General features: G+C 37.8%; 2 protein-coding genes across 3 annotated transcripts in view; both read right to left on the reverse strand.

The window, feature by feature from the left end:
- The window catches only part of fbxw7 (F-box and WD repeat domain containing 7), a 103170-nt gene extending 98700 nt beyond the window's left edge, over positions 1–4470 (reverse strand). Inside the window, exon 1 of the mRNA XM_088342034.1 lies at positions 4048–4470. The gene's annotated coding sequence lies outside the window, so the exon portion shown is untranslated. The remainder of the gene's footprint in view (positions 1–4047) is intronic.
- A 660-nt stretch (positions 4471–5130) lies between these two features.
- On the reverse strand, positions 5131–18021 carry tmem154 (transmembrane protein 154). Of its 2 annotated transcripts, none has more exons than XM_088343107.1 (8): positions 17869–18021; positions 15152–15247; positions 13357–13431; positions 11629–11682; positions 10678–10851; positions 10513–10567; positions 8326–8402; positions 5131–6525 (listed from the first exon to the last, which is right to left on the reverse strand). In XM_088343107.1, exons 1-8 carry the CDS (start codon positions 17969–17971, stop codon positions 6521–6523), a joined length of 639 nt encoding a protein of 212 aa, XP_088199233.1. In that variant the 5' UTR covers positions 17972–18021; the 3' UTR covers positions 5131–6520. The 2 variants fall into 2 exon arrangements, with proteins under 2 accessions (XP_088199233.1, XP_088199234.1); XM_088343108.1 differs by having other exon boundaries at positions 10678–10847; positions 11628–11682.
- Between the last annotated feature and the right edge of the window lie 1793 nt (positions 18022–19814).

Raw genomic sequence — 19814 nt, forward strand, 5'->3', positions numbered from 1 at the left:
TCAGAGATGCATCACCACCTATAAAACTAGTCCCTGGTCATGTATTTTTTTGTAATTACACCTGAAGAAGTCCGACATGCATTTAAAACACAGTAAGAGGCAGTCGCAAAAATTACTTAACCGTTTATAAATATTACAAGCATTTACATAGCTTTTTATCTATAGAAAATGACATTTACTGATCAATGACTCAATTTTATATGGGATTACTTTACCACGAAACAAAAGAAAAACTGAGACTAGCATTTCCCATAAACAAAGAGGAACAAACAGAGCTCATTTTAATACATCTGATCGTTACCATCTTGAAAAGGTGCCAAGTAAAATACAACAGGTACAGAAATGTCAAATCCATTGTTTTAAACAGTTATGCAGCTACCAGAGCTGTGGAACAATAGAACAATCGTATCCACCAGATGTGATTCCTTCATTTCACAGGGTGTGATTTATAATTTAAAATGATCGTGATCATCGTGATTATTATCTTGCTATAGAGGGAAAAAAAAAGATTTTCATTGGGATATTTCTTTTACTGTTGTTGTTTTGAAAACTTGTTTGTAGCTTGTTCATTTTATGCTGACAGCTAAACTTAAACAATTATTTCTTCTTAGATGTAAATTCAATCAAGGTGTTATAGTGTTTTTAAAAGTCTTTCACTGGTCAAACGCAAAGACAGGTTTGTGTTCTTCTACTTGAAAATCCATGACAACAATTACCGGACACCCAGTTACCACCCAAAGAGCCCATAACAAAGACAGGCATAGAGGTTGCACAATTTAATTACCCACTTACCTCAAAGACATACAAACCGGATGTAGAACCTTGTGGTGTATAGTTGTACTACAAGTGCAGAGATTGGAAATGGAATGAGCATGCTTGTCCATTTTCTTTTGCATTTTATACATTTTACTACTGTATTTTTTGTCATAATATCAAAATTTATGAAATTTAAAGGGTGATGATTATTCCTAGTAAAAAAAACTAAAGAGGCGACAGGGTAATTACTCTACAGACACAGGGTTTGTCTTCTATTGAGACTGTATTGTCACAATACACTTCTCATGTTTTATTGCTTCTATGGCTGTTAACCTTGTTTCACACTTGCCTGATAAGCACAGCAGAAACATGAGTGTTTCTGCCCCATCATAGTCTAATCAATGGGACTTTTTTTGATCAGCAACTTTGAAGAATGACACCTTCCAAAAGTGACACAGGTCTTTTGCAACATCAAGTTCAAAGCATGTCTTCTCCAAGAACATTGGTGAGTAACTTGATTATCTCAGTTCCCATCTGGGCACAAGAGCTTTTTTAGCTTAGCCAAGAGCCAAAAAATAAACACTTAAAGATGCAAAACCTGGGTAAAATATTTTCGCCTAACATCAGCTTGCACAGGCAGCACGGCGGCGCAGTGGTTAGCGCTTGTGCGGCACAGTTCATGTCATGGGAACCTGTCGTGGGTTCAAATCCAGCTCCAGACTTCCTGTGCGGAGTTTGTATGTTCTCCCCGTGCTTGCGTGGGTTTCCTCCGGGCACTCCGGTTTCCTCCCACATTCCAAAAACATGCATTTCAGGTGAATTGGCCGGTCCAAATTGTCCCTAGGTGTGAATGAGCGAATGAGTTGTCTGTCCCTGTGTGCCCTGCGATTGGTTGGCAACCAGTTCAGGGTGTCCCCTGCCCACTGCCTGGAGATGGCTGGGATGGGCTCCAGCCCCCCCGCGACCCTAATGAGGATAAGCGGTACGGCTAATGAGATGAGATCAGCTTGCACTTTTGTCCTTGATGTGGATTTTATCAGGAAATAGAATGTAAATTATAATGTAAGGCTTTCATTGAGACAAGATGTTCGCATAGGCAGCGAATACTTTCAGATCAGCAAGTGCAGGTGTTAATGTCTTTTTTGAAACCAGGAATTACCCCCTCTGTTACTGATTGATATGAATGATTACCAGTTTAATATGAACTTCGGATATCTAAAGCAAATATGAATATATTGTTACTATAATATTATTATCTTATTATTAGGTTGTAACCGGGAACAGAAGCTGCTGGAATAGAAAGAAGCCACTGTGGAGAACATTCTTGTATACAGCATCTCGGTATTGTACGCTGGTAGCACGGCAGGAGATTGGAAAAACCAGAGTCATCAATACAGCCCAGAAAATCAGTCCGGAGGACATTGCTGAATTGCGATACTGAAGTAGCGAGAACAACATCATAAAGGACTTCTCTTATCACGACCACCAACTCTTTGACCTGCTGCCCTCTGGTAGGTGGACCAGATCCTTTAAAACAAGGAGTGACAGGCACATAGACTGTTTCTTCCGCGGGGCTATCATCACCCTAAACAATCACACAAGACTGTGAAAAATATATTTCTTGTGTATGTACAGAGAAATGGGTATACATATGTTACGTCCTGTATTGTTTGGGAATTTTGTTCCCGACAAGTGTCATTGCACTATTGTTCTGAAGAACTCATATTTAGACCAGTCTTGAAGCACCACCTTGTAAATAGTTTTGCCTATTTATACTGACATTATTTTTTATCTTATCTTTCTCTTTCAAGTCTTTCCTGTTTATATCCAGGAGTGACATGTCTAATCTCATAAGAAACGTTCATTACATTGTAGATAGTAACAATTTGCAATTTTTAGAAGTAGGGCTAAAATAGATGTAGTGATCCATAAAATAATGTTGTCCCTAAAGAGGCACTAAGCGAGTACACATTAATTGATAGGCTAATTCAAAATGTATTCAGAATTTGTATCAACAATTGATCATGATTGTACAAAAAAAACACAATATCATTACATAGCACGTTTCAAATTGGTTTCAATGTATCAATGTCCTTGAAAACAACAATGACCTGCCACTGTTGAGCCATTTTGTGAACGAGTCCACTGCTGTGATTTGAGGGACTACCTGGTACCCCAAGGTTGCATTTTGGTGACCTCTAAGCTTATGGCTCTGCTTATAATATTCTTGTTTTCATATAGATCACGCTCATGTATTAATGATTAATATAATCACATAATCACCGATAAGCTTTTTTTTTTTAATCCAGCCCTGTTTTTCCCCTTGTTTCTCAATTGTGTATCAGTTGTGGATTTTGAATTCATTATTACCAAAACACAAAATTTCAGTTTCTAAATCAAAGTTGACCGATGGAAAGTCTTTGTATATTCTTTAATCGTTACACAATTGCAATGTCCATCTAATAAACTGTTTCCTTGCTCAAATCAACAAAATATAACTTACACCAGAGAGTGACAGCGTTTGCAACACTCAGGCAGAGTTTCCTTACTCTTAGGCTGGTCACAGGGGAAAGTTACTATTTATAGCACAAAGGTAGGAACCCTCTATTGTACTGAACAGCTTCTGAGGTCTTGCTCAGATGCATGCTTCATTCATAATTCCTGCCGGACCTTTGCTTTAAGAAAGCTTTTGAAATAAGACTACTTTGTTCTTTTGTTAAATCCCTCTAAATTACGCCGATATGTGCTTTGCATCACGTACCAACTGCTCAATGTCCAGCCAGCAGGCTACTGGGTGACGGTGGGCACACGTTCTTTACGACAATGCAATTTGTTCCATTTGCCAAACGTTACCTCAAAGATATCCGGTAGCTTCCGTCGCACTAGTTAAGTTGGTCTAGGATCTACATATCAAAAGATGTCCCAATAATAAAGCTTGAAAGGATCAATGTGCAAAGCATTTTGATCATACTGATCAAGGGATATGAAGAGATGTGCAAAGGCAACACGAGACAAGTTAAGCAAAGTTAGTAAGTTTAAGAAGTATGGACTCAACTCGGTACCTTTTAAAGGATACACTTTCCGTGTAAACACAAACTATGCCACGCAAATGTGTGAATTCCACAGAACCATATACAAATACAAGCTTAATCGTGTGGGGAACATAACCACGAAAGGCGAGCAAGAGTTAGCATATTGCTAACCAGCTAATGCTATACAAGATGCTAGGGCCCACGAAGTGGTGCCTTGCTCCCCGGGTTGAGTGTAAAAAAAATGCTCGGGTGTGTTTACCTTCAGAGCACGAAGGTAGCCACAGACGACGGGCCTCAATGGTAGCTCTTTGTGGCGGTTTTTCCAGAGCGAAATATCCTCATTAGCAAGGGAGCAAAACCTCCGAGTGGATGACGCCCCCCCTCTCGTGTCTTCTCTTCCCAGTGTGTAGCGCACTAGTGCCGCTGGAGACCACGTTAGCGGCACCGGCTAAGTTAGCTTTCGTCCGCGCGGGGGTGCTAGTGGATAAAAAACGCCAATAGCGTTAGCCGCTTGGTTCGGAGTCCTCGGTGCAGATATACCGTTGGTGTTGATATTGTTCGTCCGTGGCGGCTTGTATTTGTGAGAGAAGCGGTAGCGTTTAGAGTGATAACGGCTTGTCAAAAATGCAGTTTGGCTTTGCGTGCTACAAAACCGCGACCAATAGCATTAGGATCATTGACAAATGGCCGTCGCGTGCTTATGACGTCAGGAATTGCTTTCATGGACCCTCGGAAATAATCTGATTTTTGTGGCTCACATTGTTTTTTTTTTCATAAATTCTCGAGGTTTTTATTTCTAATCAACTTGTTAAATATATTTAAACAGAAAAGTTATTATTTTTTTATTGAATACCCTACAATTATATAAAAGGATAAAGTGGCTTTTTTCATACGTGTCAACCTCAGTCAATTGCCATTCCCCTTAATAAACCATAATAATCTTACAAACACAACGCGGCACCCATTTACTCACGGCAAAACAGATTATGTATAACGAAAACAAAGATAATTTGTGTAAACAAGTCTGTTTCATTTACCAACGAAACCACATAAACAATTATTGATGCCTCTTTATTAGTTCTTTCCCTACTTGCTCTAAATTTAGTGTAGCTCGGACATTGACGGTTGGAACCGCAACGGGCGAGAAAAAAGCGATACAACAAAAAACAACTTTACTTCTATTTTTTATCCCGTACAAAATTGTTATGCAACGTACACAATTTGAAATGATAAAGAAAAGCTTATGATACAGGGAAAATTTATAAATCACCCGTATGTTTTTTCTCGGTGTTCATTCAAAATTACCTTTATATGACATGTTAATAGATACGTTGACAAGTAATGATTTGTTGTATATTTCAGTAATGTATCTTTAATCACTTTATATTATCAAAACAATGTACATCTTGTTTTTTTTTTTTAAATCTTTTGCGATGATCGGATCTTTTGTACAATTCCTCAATACATTTTATTTAGTTGAAACAACAAACTTTAAATATCATGACAAGACATTTGAGAACTTAGCATATTTACAAAAAGCACACAAAAAGAAAGAGATCTTTGGCTTTTATGCGTTTGTGTATTTACAACAATACAACACATAAGAAACTCAAACTGAATTCTTATTGAGATCAGTGCCATAAACAAAAAATTTAACAAGTAAACAATGAGTATTGTGTTTTTTTCCACTTTTGTATCATCGTAGTGGACTATTTAAACATTTAGATAGACCTGGTTAAGGTTGTACACAGGAGATATTTTTCAAATTGTCAAATTGATAAGACAAATGAAGTATTTTGCTATCATGCAATCAGATCAATTAGGTATAAAAAAAAAATCCAAACAGTCTTGTTTTGTTTTTTTTGTTTTTTTTACATTTATTTCCAAGCAAATCTTCAAGGGATGATGATGGTGATGTAAAAGCTTGCTTGAACTGTAATAACAATAATAATAATAATAGATTGTATTTCGAAGCGCCTTTCAGGACACCCAAGGTCCCCGTACATATGAGTAGGAGACAACAGTAATGAAGAGTAAAACAAGAGTAAAAAACAAGCAAGTAATAAATAGCCAATAAAACACACAATAGTTAAAAGGAGCGGTGTGTGAGGCATATGGTCAAGAAGACGCAAATCAGAAGAGGTGAGTTTTAAGTCCGGATTTGAAGGTAGACAGGGTCGCAGAATTTCGGCGGTCAGGCAGCAATGAGTTCCAGAGCTGGGGGGCGGAGTGGCTGAAAGCTCTGCTCCCCATGGAGCTGAGGAGGGCAGGGGGTATAGTGAGATGGGGGGAGGAAGATGATCTGAGGGTGCAGGATGGCGTGGCAGTGTGAAGGACGTCAGAGAGGTAGGGAGCGGCAAGGTTATGAATAGCCATGTACTGTAATTTAAAAAATCTACTAAAAATTAAACAAAAAACCTTTATCTTTAGTTGAACAGACACACTTTAAAATGTGGCCGTTTTTTTTCTTACTCCCTTTTGTATTTTTCATCAAAAATAAATACAAAATCTGGAAATATGTCATTCAAATCACTCTGGTAGGATTGATTATTGATTTCTGGCCTCACATTCATGTCTGAATGCATTGCTGCGGTGCTGCTGTCCATTGAAGATCACAAGATCACATTTAGCATTCCTGTGCTTCCTCTTCCCAGATGAACAGAAACGCAGAGAAATGATCATTTGGGATTGGGAAACGACTTCAGATTGTGATGACGCAGCTTTTCCAACCGTTAACCTGTAGCCATACATGTAATGACAACAAGGAAATTGCATGTGAAAGTATGTTCTTAGTACTGTGTAACATTCAAGCCTCATAATGTTAATCTTAGAAATCGAAGCTGCTCTAACAATGACAACACATCATGTCTGAGTTAAAGACAAGACCGAATTATATAGGATATGTTGGCCTGGAGAGGGATGGGCGCAACCAGGCTGTACTTGCCCAAGACAAATCACAGGAAAATAGTGCCCCTACAACCCTAGTGGTTAAGGGATATACCCAAGTCTTTTGCTTTCGCTGGCCGCATTGGGTGGAAAAAAAATTAGCATGGGGGCCAGAGAAAAAATTGTCTGGTTGATGTATTTATTTTTTGTTTATGAGTCTTTTTCGGCAATACATGCGAAAAAAGGTAACATAAGCCTATCCCTTGTTTTTTGTTTGCATTTATCCATACAGGGTTTTTTATTGTCTATTTGTATATAGAAAGATCATTTCACCCAATTGGTTTTGAAATACTCAAAATATACAAGTAAATATATGTCTTTTTATTAAGAGTAATCGCGCAGTAATATCTCCCTTTTTTTAAAACAAAATTTGATAATTTGCATCGAAAAGCAATAGGCCTACTTCACAAATGTTTTACTGCATGGAATTTAATATATTGAAGAATCAAAATGATTTGAAAAAAGTAAGAACAGAAAAATGTAGCAAGCTAATTGAATGTTGGCCATGAGCCTAATAAAAAAATATAGTCTTCATGGGGGTTTGCAAAGGGACACGGGCTAAGAAATGCATGTGAAGGGACTTCAATTTTAAGTCAGAAAACATGGTTTGTTTCCTAAAAAGTTCTCTGCTTGATAAATGGTTGTCACTAGTCGACAAATACAGCTACAGTGACGCTCAGTTTTGGCGGCATCTAGTGGACATATTTAAAGCCATTGTATGACATTAACGGTTTTCTCTTGTGCCTCTCAGCTTTGTTTCATAGGCCGAATTAAACATGTTGGCGGGCTGTAGTTTGCCCACCTTTGCTCTAGGTGAGGCTCGTCTTATGAAAAATAAAGATGAATGAATATGTAAAACAAATTCTCAACCTGTGAATATTCTGCAAAATGCACGTGTACAGTATGTGATTGTTCGTGTATTTTTGCTTATTTATTCACATATTAATTGCTCATCAATGTATTTTTTAATTAATGAAGCTAGTTTGATGACTGGGAGGTGCTAAATACACATTGTCCCTTTTAAGCTTAAAAAAAACCGTTCCTGAATCTGTTTTGAAAGACCAAAAATATTAAGCTGTTTTGTATATTTACTGCCATCTGCTGCCTCGTTTTTGTCATTGTAACAGCTAATCACAGGAGCTGCCCGCCGGTCTCAACTGTACCGATCACATTCCAGTTGTCTGACTCACGACTGACTTTTAACCTTTTTTTGTTAAATGGGTGGCTATTCCGTCCTTGTATTACCCCTAATTCTTTGTGTTGTGCAAACTTTTGTGTTTGCATGTTGGGTCACCTCCGTTTTCAGAAAATGTGGAAACGAATACTGAAAAAAGCTGCGTGGAGTCTGAGGTTGAGCAAGTGGACCTCGGCCTTTTCAGTTGAGAACAAAACAGGTCGGCCATATTACACCACTTGGGCCCTCAATTTCGTAACAGTTGACGTTTGTAACCCGTGGGTCACACAGTGGAAATGTCCAAAACATCGAGTATTTTTTTAGTACTCAGTCTTGTGGTGAAAACCACAACATACTCACATTCCTAACCCTCATCCCACAAAAATGAAATACTTCATTACCCCAATGTCAATTTACCGTCTTTGATCATCCATTGATCTAGTTCTTCCATCTCCAACTCCAACACCGAAGGAACATCTTCTTCAAACATGGGCCTGGACACACGAAACATCACTATCTCATTATAAAGGTCAATGGGAATTGTGATATCAGTCTTGTGTCACAGCCAGTGGGAAAAAATGTCCTATGTTTCATGAATATATAAATGGGTAAATTCTACTTTTTTCATTTATATTTCATAAATTAAATGTTTGGATTACTGGAGCAACATAGAGTTTATTATTGAAAAAAAAGGTTTTCACTTTATTTTCTCTTCTAGGTTGTGACAAGAGACAGAAAAAAACATACAGAGTGTCATCAACACAGCCCATAAAATCATTGCGTCTCTTTGCCCAATCTGGAGGACATAGCCGGTTTGTGATACGACATGTTTGACCTGCTGCCCTCGACATAAAATTTCCGTTTCGCTTTTAAAACATATAAGGCGCATTTATTTTTCTATCTATTCACTAAAATAGTAAATGGTAAAGGGTCTGCATTTTTATGGCGTTTTTCAAGTCACTAAAGACCTCCCAAAACGCTTTACAATGTGTTTCACACACACACTCACACACCAATATCCATAGGCACCACGCAAGGCAGCTACCTGCCTATCGGGGCATTAAGGGTTCAGTGTCTTGCCCAAGGACCCTTCCACATTTAGCTCTGCGGAGTCAGTAATCAAACCTGCGACCTCTCTACTTGACAACAAAACCAAAAGTTAAAACCTGAAAATAATGAAGTGTTTATGTAATGTGCGCACATGGATGACTTAATTCGGCAAAATTTGAACTTCTTGAGTTTTGGGAAGGACTTAACATCCATCCATCCATCATTATCTGCACCTTTTATCCTCAGTAGGGTCGCGGGGGTGCTGGAGCCCATTCCAGCTGCCCTCGGGCAGTGGGCAAGGGACACCCTGAACTGGTTAAGACCTAACATATACATTCTTAAAACAACAAATCATATCATTCATAATTTGATTTAAGTTTGTGATTTCTATATACATTTTTTAAGTCATATTTCTTTCTTAAAAGCATATATAATTTGATTTAGTACATTATTTAAATCACAATTATTTTTAATTTGTCAAGATTGTAACCTCATATGACAATTATTAATGTTTTATGTTCAAAGGGAATAAAAAGTATATATCTTTAAAAAATGCTAGTGTTACCTTTTAATAAGAATCAAATCAAATGTATTTGTAAAGCACTTTTCAGAAATTGAATTGCATCTTAAAGTGCTGTATAAACACATTTATTGTACAGTACACAAATTAATTAGTAATACATATGTCAAAAATAAATACACAAATTAAACAAAATTGTATAAAGTTTCAAACAATGAAGGCCACCTACACGCGGAGTCAGATTTCATTAGAAATTGTATCAATAAAAATACGTGTGGCACTTCATAAAAATAAATGAATAATTATAAAAGTAAAAGAATAATATATTAATGCAAAAATATACATTACACAGTCTTCTTTGATGCTATGTTACAACTCATCGTGCCGCTTCTTTGGGTGTGCCTTTTTGCCCACAGAGTGGAAGTACATTAGTTGTGCAAACACAAGCAAGGAAGAATAGCACCCCAGTTTTTTTATTTTAACTGTAATTAAGTCACTAAGATGGTGGAAAATGATTGCTTATTTTGAGGAATTGCTCGTCTCTGTTCAAATGAATGTTGCTTAAAAGGTTTTTTAAAACTATTTTGGGGGTTATGTTTTTTAATATTTGATGCATAGGGTGGGCGGATCCCTTAACCACTAGGGTCGTAAGGGCACCATTCCTGTGGTGTGTCTTGGGTGAGTACAGCCTTGTGGCACCCATCCCTCTCCAGGCCAACATATATTTCCACCCGAACCTTTCACATGTTAGGCGAATGTTCTAACCACTGCACTATGAAATCACAATTGATGCATTAGTGAAGTAGTTATGTTTGAAAATAATCAAATCCATCAACACATTACATTGTATATACGTATATAAGTATATATATATATATATATATATATATATATATATATATATATATATATATATATATATATATATATATATATATATATATATATATATATATATATATATATATATATATATATATATATTTTTTTTTTTCCCAATGAAATCAATTGATAATTGCAGGCGAAGCACATACATGGGCACTTTCTCTGTGCTGGAACCATCCAGATAAGGATCTTCCTTTTTGGAATCTGAAAACAAACAAAAATATTCCTTGTACTATCACAAAAAAAGACTATGAAAAATTATTTTGCGTACATTTAAAAATAATAACAGAACAAACACACTTTTCATTTTGTACCTCGGACTGCAGCTTCCATTTTAAACCTGCGTCTAAGAAAGAGCGCGAACATAATAATGACAATGCTGAAGACCACCAGGGCAACCGGGATTAAGATGATGGTGATGCTGAGACCCTCCTCGCTCTGGGGGCTCAACGTCGAGTCCAACAAATTTGGGTCGTCTGTGCTGCCCTCTTGGAGAAGAAGAAAAATTACTGCGACAATAACTATTCATCCACCCATTATCTGCACTGCTTATCCACAGTAGGGTCGCGGGGGTGCTAGAGCCTATCCCAGCTATCTCTGGGCAGTGGGCAGGGGACACCCTAAACTGGTTGCCAGCCAGTCGCAGAGCACACAGAGACAGACAATTCACAAGCTTTAAACACCTAGGGACAATATGGACCGGCCAATTAACCTGACATGCATGTTTTTGGAATGTGGGAGGAAAGCGGAGTGCCTAGGGGAAACCCACGGGGAGAACATGCAAACTCCACATGTGGGGGCTGCGGTAGCTGGACTTGAATCCTGAACCCCGCAGCGTGGGGCTGCGTGCTAACCAGCCGCCGTGCCACCAATAACTATTCAATGCAATAATAATAATTATAACAATAGTAATAAAGTACAATGAAATAAAAATGTAAATCCTTAAATTTAGAAAGATCTTGACACATTTCTAAAATACAGTAATAATAACATAGTGTATTATTACACTTCAGGATTATGTAACTATGAAGAATAATGATAAAATATTTGTAGAGGTAAAATTGTGCAATACAAGGTAAAATGGGAAAATATACTGCACATTTAGAGGCCAACTAATTATATTGAAGTTATTATGACTACAATGACAATATTCTAAAAGAACAAATGAAAGATGACAAACTGTATGTACATACAGTATGTATTACTAATCTAAAATCACCTTGTATCGGTACTAACTTTCAAACGAAAATATGTTAAGGTTGTACCTATATTGTCCACTCCTGATCCAACATCTTCTGTTTTATCTTCTGCTGGAATGTCTGAAATTAATTTATTAAAAAAATCAAGTTAATGACAGAGCATAAACCAGAGGTCGGGAACCTTTTTGACCCGAAAAGCCATAATTGTAAAATATTTTGATATATTATTTAAAGAGAGCCACCCATATATTTAAAAACAAAATTCAGCAAAACCACCAAGCGCATTTATTTCTTTTTTGGTCGCTAGATGATTTGGTAAAATTTATGAAATACTTCCAGAACCTGTGTCCCATCACAACAAATATACAACTTGAAACTTGTTTTTCCTCCCCCACGATCTTTGAGGCTAATTTTGACCTCAATTATTTTCAGAAATAACGGTTCAAAACAAGGTGCAAGCAAATGAAAACTTTATGGATGTCATGATTGGCGATTCAGAGCACCTGTGACTGCTCAATTGGTGCCCACAGCCCTGAGAGCTGATTGGCTGTTGAACTCCTTTTAAACCCCCGACTTCCAAGATATCCCTGTCAGATCGTTGTGCGAACCGATGCTCCCAACTCGGCAAGCTCTCACGTCAAACTCTGTTCATGCCCTGTTTTTCTCTGCCTGATCCTCATTGCCAACCTTTTTCCGGACCTGACTCTGCCCCGTTCTGCCTTCCCGTTATCCGACCTGTTTTGCCCCGCTATCCGCGTGACTCCTGTTGCCGACCTTGTTTTCAAACTTGACACCGCCCTTGCTCTCCAGTCCCGGCAAACGACTTTCATTTCCTGCCTGTCTTCGACCCTCCTCGCTCAACACGGCCACTTCCGCGTTCCCGCCACCTGCTACCCGTGTTCGTCGATCCTCGGATGATGGAAGCAAGCCCTTCTCTCCCTCTTATCAATAAAACTGAGTAAACAAACGCTACTGGGTCCTGTCTCCATTCCTGGCATCGTGACAATGGATGTATTTCCCTTAAGCGCAAGTGGGAAGAGAGAGGGACGTATCGTGTGTGCATAGCTCCGCCTACCCTTACCGCTCACCCAATCAAATTGTTCTGTGTGTTTGGCTAGCAATTATGGGTGAACATTTATTATCCAATAAACTTTCATGTAAAGGATTCTTCAGTGATGTACAACCAAAACCGAGTCTATTGATGTGACACCTTGACTGTAAACTGGAGTAAAGACTGTACTCTTTATGTCCTAGACCAAACTTCCATTTACTTCATTGTTGCACTGGCTGTGCAAAATCGAATTCTGCTCTACTTTCAAACATATTATAGTTCCCATAAAGAAATATTTCATAGTTGCATTTTTTTGTCCGAGCCATTTGTACTCATGAAAAGAGCCATATATGGGTCGCAAGCCAAAGGTTTTCGAACGCAGGTATAAACATTCAGTGAGGCTATTCTTATTTGCTTGTATTTACACAATTAATGTACAGTGCTGCCACCCAGTGGGCAAGATGGGCACAACAAAGGGAGTAGCACAAAGAGTTGGAACGTAGCATAAAAATGGGTGTGCAATGCATATATTTGCATTATTATTCTATTTTGTTTTACTTTGATAATTATTCATTTGTTTTGTGAAGTGCCATTACATTATTCATTTGATGCATGTTCTTATCTTTAAAATGTAACAAAAACATTTCTTTAAAGATGTGTACTTTTATTCCTTTTCAATGTAGACTTAGCTACTAGAACTGTTCTGTATCACAACTACTGTGGCACAGTTGTTGTGATCTCACCTGATTCCGAGATGCCTTCTTCAGAAGGCGACGGTTCCTCTGTTGGAATTGCGTTCGGGTCGGACAATGTGGGCTCTGCAGAATATAACAAAAGCAACTTAATCATCAGGGTTAAAAGACATAAAAAAGGGAGCAATGATGTTATGAGTTCAGTAATGATCTCAGATCAGATCCACGGATGTCCTGAGGGGAAAATATGCTGCTTTTGGGGGTTTAAAATACTTGCTATATAATGACACTTAACAAGTAAATCATATAAAAAACAAGATGAATTATTTGCTCAAAACATATAGGTCAAAGTCAAGGCCAGCGAGCCAAATCCAGCCCTCAACAAGGCTTTCTACGGCACCATTGATTTTCTTGTATTATATACCAAGAATCATTGTGTATTGTTTTTTATTGTAAGTCACTTCTTCTTGAACAAAGTGTTGTTTTTTTTTGGTTAATAGATTTACATTATTGTATTCAAATCCTTTTGTATATTTTTATAAATGTATTAAGTAAATGGTATAAAAGTTCTATTTTCCTTCTTTTGCTACCATATATATATATATATATATATATATATATATATATATATATATATATATATATATATATATATATATATATATATATATATATATATATGTTCTCCCCGTGCTTGCGTGGGTTTCCTCCGGGCACTCCGGTTTCCTCCCACGTTCCAAAAACATGCATGTCAGGTGAATTGGCCGGTCCAAATTGTCCCTAGGTGCAAATGAGCGCATAAGTTGTCTGTCCCTGTGTGCCCTGCGATTGGCTGGCAACCAGTTCAGGGTGTCCCCTGCCCACTGCCCGATGATTGCTGGGATGGGCTCCAGCACCCCCGCGACCCTACTGAGGATAAGCGGTGTAGCTGATGAGATGAGATGAGATATATAGCCATATCCCCCTAGTCACTAGGGCCTAGTGGGAGATGGCGAGAGTCAAGAACACTCTTTCTGGGAGAAGGATTTAGAGGAGGGGATTCCCAGCCCCCTCACTCAACCCAACTGATGTGTTACAACAGGGATTTAAACTCAAATTTACAGTGGGCCAAAATTAAACAGAAAAGCCACGGGCCAAAGTTACTATTTATTGAAAAATTAACTGCAACTGATATGTAATGTTTAATTAACCTTTTCATATGGAAACAAACTTTAGTTGTGCTTAAACACAGGATTTGGAACACCCAAAGCTCTGCAGGCAATGGATACCAGTGTTGTAAATTTTAAGTATGTCCCGGCCAATCAGCAACCTCCCATTCTCAGGGCAGGCTCCCTACCCCCAAAGCCACCGAGCTTGTTTGAAAAAATAATTTTAAAGTACTGATGGTGCCTGAATAATACTGGATTCTTTCATTTATTTTTCATGACATGGGGAGTACAGAATAAACTATTATTGAAAACTGAAGATTACTGACAGAGCCAGGAGAAAATATTGTTTTATTTATCTCGTCAAATCGGAATACATGTGTAAGGTTCATAGTAGGTTCTTTACACTAAAAATGTTCCACATTCGATAAGTCTGGCCCTCGAGTTGTAGCCATTCTCAATAGTTGACCCTCTGTGCATCTGACTTTGACACCCCGGTCTTTTACGAGTGACATTTCAATACCTAGGGAGTTTTAATTGATTTTTTATTTCCTTAGCAGTCCGACTGCTGTTACTATTAGTTTATTTGTGTTGCTATTTTATTTCTCAAAAATTAAAGTTGTTGATTTTGATTTCTAATAACAGTATTGAACCATATATATTGTGGTCGTATGTCATGATTTAATAAAAACCAAGTGGACCTATGGTTTCATTGTCCTCCACGACTTGTTCTTGGTCTTCTGTCACTTCTTCCACAATGTCACTTTCTTCTTCAGTCCCTTCATCTTGGCTTGACACTACAAAAAACATAACAAAAAAAGCAATCCTCATAAACCAATCAGCGCCTGACAGAAATAAGAGGGACATTCAACTTGTCTAAAAACTATAATGAATTCTCACTCATCACAACAAAAAGAAGACAGTTATTTGGACATCTTTAGCCATCAGTAGTAAGTTATGAGTCAAAGAATGCTTTAAATCAAATGTGTCTGTTCACCCAGGCTGTAATACGATCCCCATGTCTTTTAGATCCAAGGTCAGTGTTATATGCAAAGTTATATGCTGGGGTGGTGTTACAGAGGGGCCAAAAGTGGGGCTAAAACCTCATTAGAATACAGTGTAATCCACAGATATATCCACACCTTACTAAAAACTGTTAGGAAAAACATTCACAACATTTCAAATCCTCCAGGGAGCTTCACTTCTCGTTTTGGGATACTGTACCAAGATTTTAGTTGTTTCAAACGTAAAAATTCAAAATCACGAGACATAATTTCTAACGTATCTGTTAGAATCTGGTACGCCACTGTCCACCAGAGGGCGCTGCCCAGGTTTGGAACTAGGCACAGGTGTGTCTAATCACCACACACCTGTCCTTAATTATCTTCACTCTTTGAAATCACATTTTGGACAGCACATGTCATCGGGTCATTTTAATTTTCACTGTCGTTGCTACGTCTGATTGTTTTTTGTTCTCATTTTTCTTTGCAGTCCTGAGCCACACCAGGTTTGTTTTCTTTTGTCCCTGGTTTCTTGTAGGAAATGTTTTCGTACTTCATTGCCCGCTTGTTAGTTTGTTACTTTGTTCCTTGCATTTTCATTTTCGGTTTCGTCTTTGCTTCTGGTTTGGACGTTATCAGGTTTGATTTTGTTTGGACATGGTATTTGTTTTGTGTCCGTTTGTTTGTTACTTTGTTCCTGTTTTTGTTATTAAGACCATCTTTTTTTGGGAACACCCCTGCCTCAGTTCCTGCTTCCTTTCACTTGGTTCCACTCTTAATACCTACTCTCCCTATTATGTGACACTAACGCGGAACAGTGATAAAAAAATAAGTATGAAAAAGCAGTAGTTTCAATATTAGTACAGTATTACCCTTAGGGGAGGCCCCTTTACTGAAGTTCTTCTTTTTTCAGGAAGCTTAACAAAAGTATGTATTTTCCTTTTAGTTTTTATGTTTAAAATGTATGATAAATTAAAAATGTGTAATAGACTCCCTATAAGGTGGTTCACCATTCACGGATAAGTAGTTTCATGGAAACGAAATGTAAAATTGTTTTTAGGTATACAGTGCTAAACAGTACTAAATAGTATTTTTAATTGTTAAACAAATATTTGGGACTGTAAAAATTTAGTTTTTGTGTGTTTTTGTTTGTAAAAAACAAAAACATAATGAGTTTCTACGTCACCGATTTCACCCATCACTGATATTTTTTTAACCTTACCCTAGCAAAAAAACGAGGGATTACCATCTACCACGAGTTTTAAATTCATGGCCCGTGGGCCGATGCGGCCCTCCAAAGAAGACTTTGAGCCCCTTGTCTTATCATAAAAGTTAAAAGGACAGTGTGTATTATTTGTTCACTAGATATCGCTGTGTTTTTTTGTGCAACCGAAAACAAGTGTTGAAAATAGCAAGTAAGAATATAATCTATGGAGATTCAAAGTGATTTTAAAGCATGATTTTTCTTCTGTTTTTCACCCAAACTTTCACAAGGTTTTTGGTTTTTCAGGTTCCCGTAGCAGCAAGATGGCAGACAATGATGTCATTTTTTTACTCTAGATAAGGCTCATGTTACGTTTTTACCTACAAGTATTTTAAAGCAATGCACATTTATATGATAATTCATGTATTTTTTGCTAATTGTTTCAATAAATATTTATACTTCAATAATTTACCTTTTATTTACCACTAAGAGGCACTAAAAATGCACAATGTCACTTTAAGTGCAGCCTTAGGGGATTATTGATTAATTGATTACTGATTGATTTATTCTAAGGATGGGTTTTTATTAGATTGTATTTTGTGAAGGGAATTTTGAAAACAGTGAAATGTTTTATCAGTCCTTTATTGTGGAAAACAGGATTTGGCCCAACCTCACCCAGACCCTAGCTCCAGTGGCCCTCCAGTCAGTTTGAGACCTCCACCATAAATTTAGCCTTGAACAAATTTTCCCAATGTATTTATTTTACTTATATTTGAGAACAGGAGTTCAATCAGTAAGACTACTCTTCCAAGTCTTTTTCACTGCAAGTAACTGTACTTTCGGCGATACTGGTCCTGTATTTACATGATGTGGAATCCATACCCTGCAGTATTGCAGTACTTTGAGTCACAACCTTCCGGAATTTACCACTTCCTGCTTAATTTTTTTTTTAAAAGATTACAAAAGCACAACGTTTTGTGCCCAAGTACCAAGCTTCTATACAAGCAGGATTTTGCTTTATAAATGAAACTATAAAAATGTTTCCGGGGAATCGGTTCCGTGTGAACCTGGACTAGTGGGATGAGGATTGGATGAAGAGTACCAGTCAGCAGGTTCACTCCCCAAAAATCACAATGAATCTTCAGGGAGTCAGCACCAGACTAGAGTTGTGTGTTTGCTGACAAAAAGAAGAAAATAAATCAAGTTTCTTTACCTGTTCCAGTCCAAGTCCCTGTTAGGAGCCACACCAAGAGCAGGAACAGTGAAGTATTCCGACGCTGGCTCCTCATTCTGGTAGAAGGCCTAGAGGCGAACATGTTGCCATCGTGTTTTGTGTGTGTCACAGCATCGTAACTTCCTGACAAGTCTGACTTACGTGGATGGGAGAGGAAAAAGAAGATTTAGGACACGCCCACGACACCAGTTACTCGGGTGTGACGCAAGGTTTTTTGTGCTTGTTGGCGCAAGTTTGCTGCCGCATGCTCGCATTCCTGCCGCGGGCTATCAGGTATGCAGGAGCGGCAAACTACAATGTCTATCGACTTCTAAATTGTTGCTAGGGGAATCCATTAAAGTCAAGTTGTTCTTGTACCTGCGTGTTGAAATGTACTTCACCAGGAGGACAATTACCGTATTTTGTTGACTATACGTCGGAGTTCTTTTCGTAGTCGAATTACACCCTGGGTGCGACTTAAATGTGAAATTATTAACACATTTTTCCCTAGTAGATCATCTCCAGGGCTGCAACAACAAATCGATAACATCGATTAAGTCTCTTTCCCAAGGACACTTCGACATTTAACTCCAAAGAGCCAGGAATCAAACATTTGACCTTTCGGTCCCGAGACGAGCGCTCTCCCCTTCCTGACTGTTCATATTTTTATGCGGGAGAACTTGCACAATTGCCATTTGAGAACAGTTTCCCCAACTTTATTGATAAGTAAAATAAGTTTCATCTTTAGTAATACCAATACTTAGGTGTTTCTCGCTAGGTCTTTCATCAAAAGTGTGAAGCACATCGTAAAGCGTTTTGGGAGGTCTTCAGTAACTTGGAAAGCGCTATAGAAATTCAGACACCATCAAAAGCGTCAGCAACAACCAGTGTTCCCTCTAAGATGCGCACGTGCGCAATTGCGCACTGCTCGCACATTCTCAGCGCACAAGAAAATCTAGCCAGCGCACAAAAATGAGGGCTCAAAATGAGTAATTAAGAAGCGGCTTAAGTCAAAGTTACAGTGCATGAAGGTAAAAATACACAGGTTCCCCTGACGTTGTGTCCTAAATGCGGTATTTTGAAGTCGAGTCGAAGTAGAACGGAGTTGAGTAAAGTTAGTTGAGAACCGGCTTCTTCGGCTTGGCTCACTAAAAGGAACCGGCTCTTTCGGGCCCTAAACAGCTGTTCAGGTTGTTTTTGCTTCTTTAATCCCAACATGACCAAATATTATGTAAAACTATGCACAAAATGACTTAAAAGAAGGGGAGAATAGAACAAAAAAGAAAAAAAATACCAAAATGAAAAAGTAATGAAAAGCTGAGAAAAAAAGAAACAAAGAGAAAAAAAGAAGGACAAATTTAGAAAAAATCCAGAAAAAAAGAAAAGAAAGAAACGTAGGAAAAAAAGAAATAGAGAACAAAAAGAAAAAAGTAACAGCTCGGAAAAAATAAATACAATGCGACTTTTTTTTAAAGGAATTAAAAAAAAAGTTGAAAAAAAAACAGAAAAAAGAAGAAAAAGTTTTTGTTGCATTCAAATAATTTCCTATTATATCAAGTGAATCTTGTTGCCAACATTGTACTTCCACTAAAAAATATGATTAAGTACAGTTCTGTATCTTGCAACCGACTAAATAAGCCCCCAAAAGTGTTAATATTTTGCAACAAAATATATCAGGAAAAAAAAAGAAATGGATATCTTGTGAAAGAATTGTAAGAACAAAAGACGTTTGTAGGCCGTACAACCTTTGCAATAGTACATGAGTAAATTCATTCAAGAGAAAAATAATTTTGCATTGCCGGAAACTCTGCAAAATGTCAAATTTGGGACATGTTTGATAATGACTTAGTTGCCCCCCTTGGGATTGCTGTTGCTCACTGTTGTTTCAAGCGTTGCTCGCCGACTTTGTGTGAACGCTCAGACCCGTGGAAAATTAGAGGCAACAT

This window comes from Urocampus carinirostris, chromosome 8, assembly GCF_059441175.1.
Source record: "Urocampus carinirostris isolate Australia breed hairy pipefish chromosome 8, RoL_Ucar_1.0, whole genome shotgun sequence".
Classification (NCBI taxonomy): domain Eukaryota; kingdom Metazoa; phylum Chordata; class Actinopteri; order Syngnathiformes; family Syngnathidae; genus Urocampus; species Urocampus carinirostris.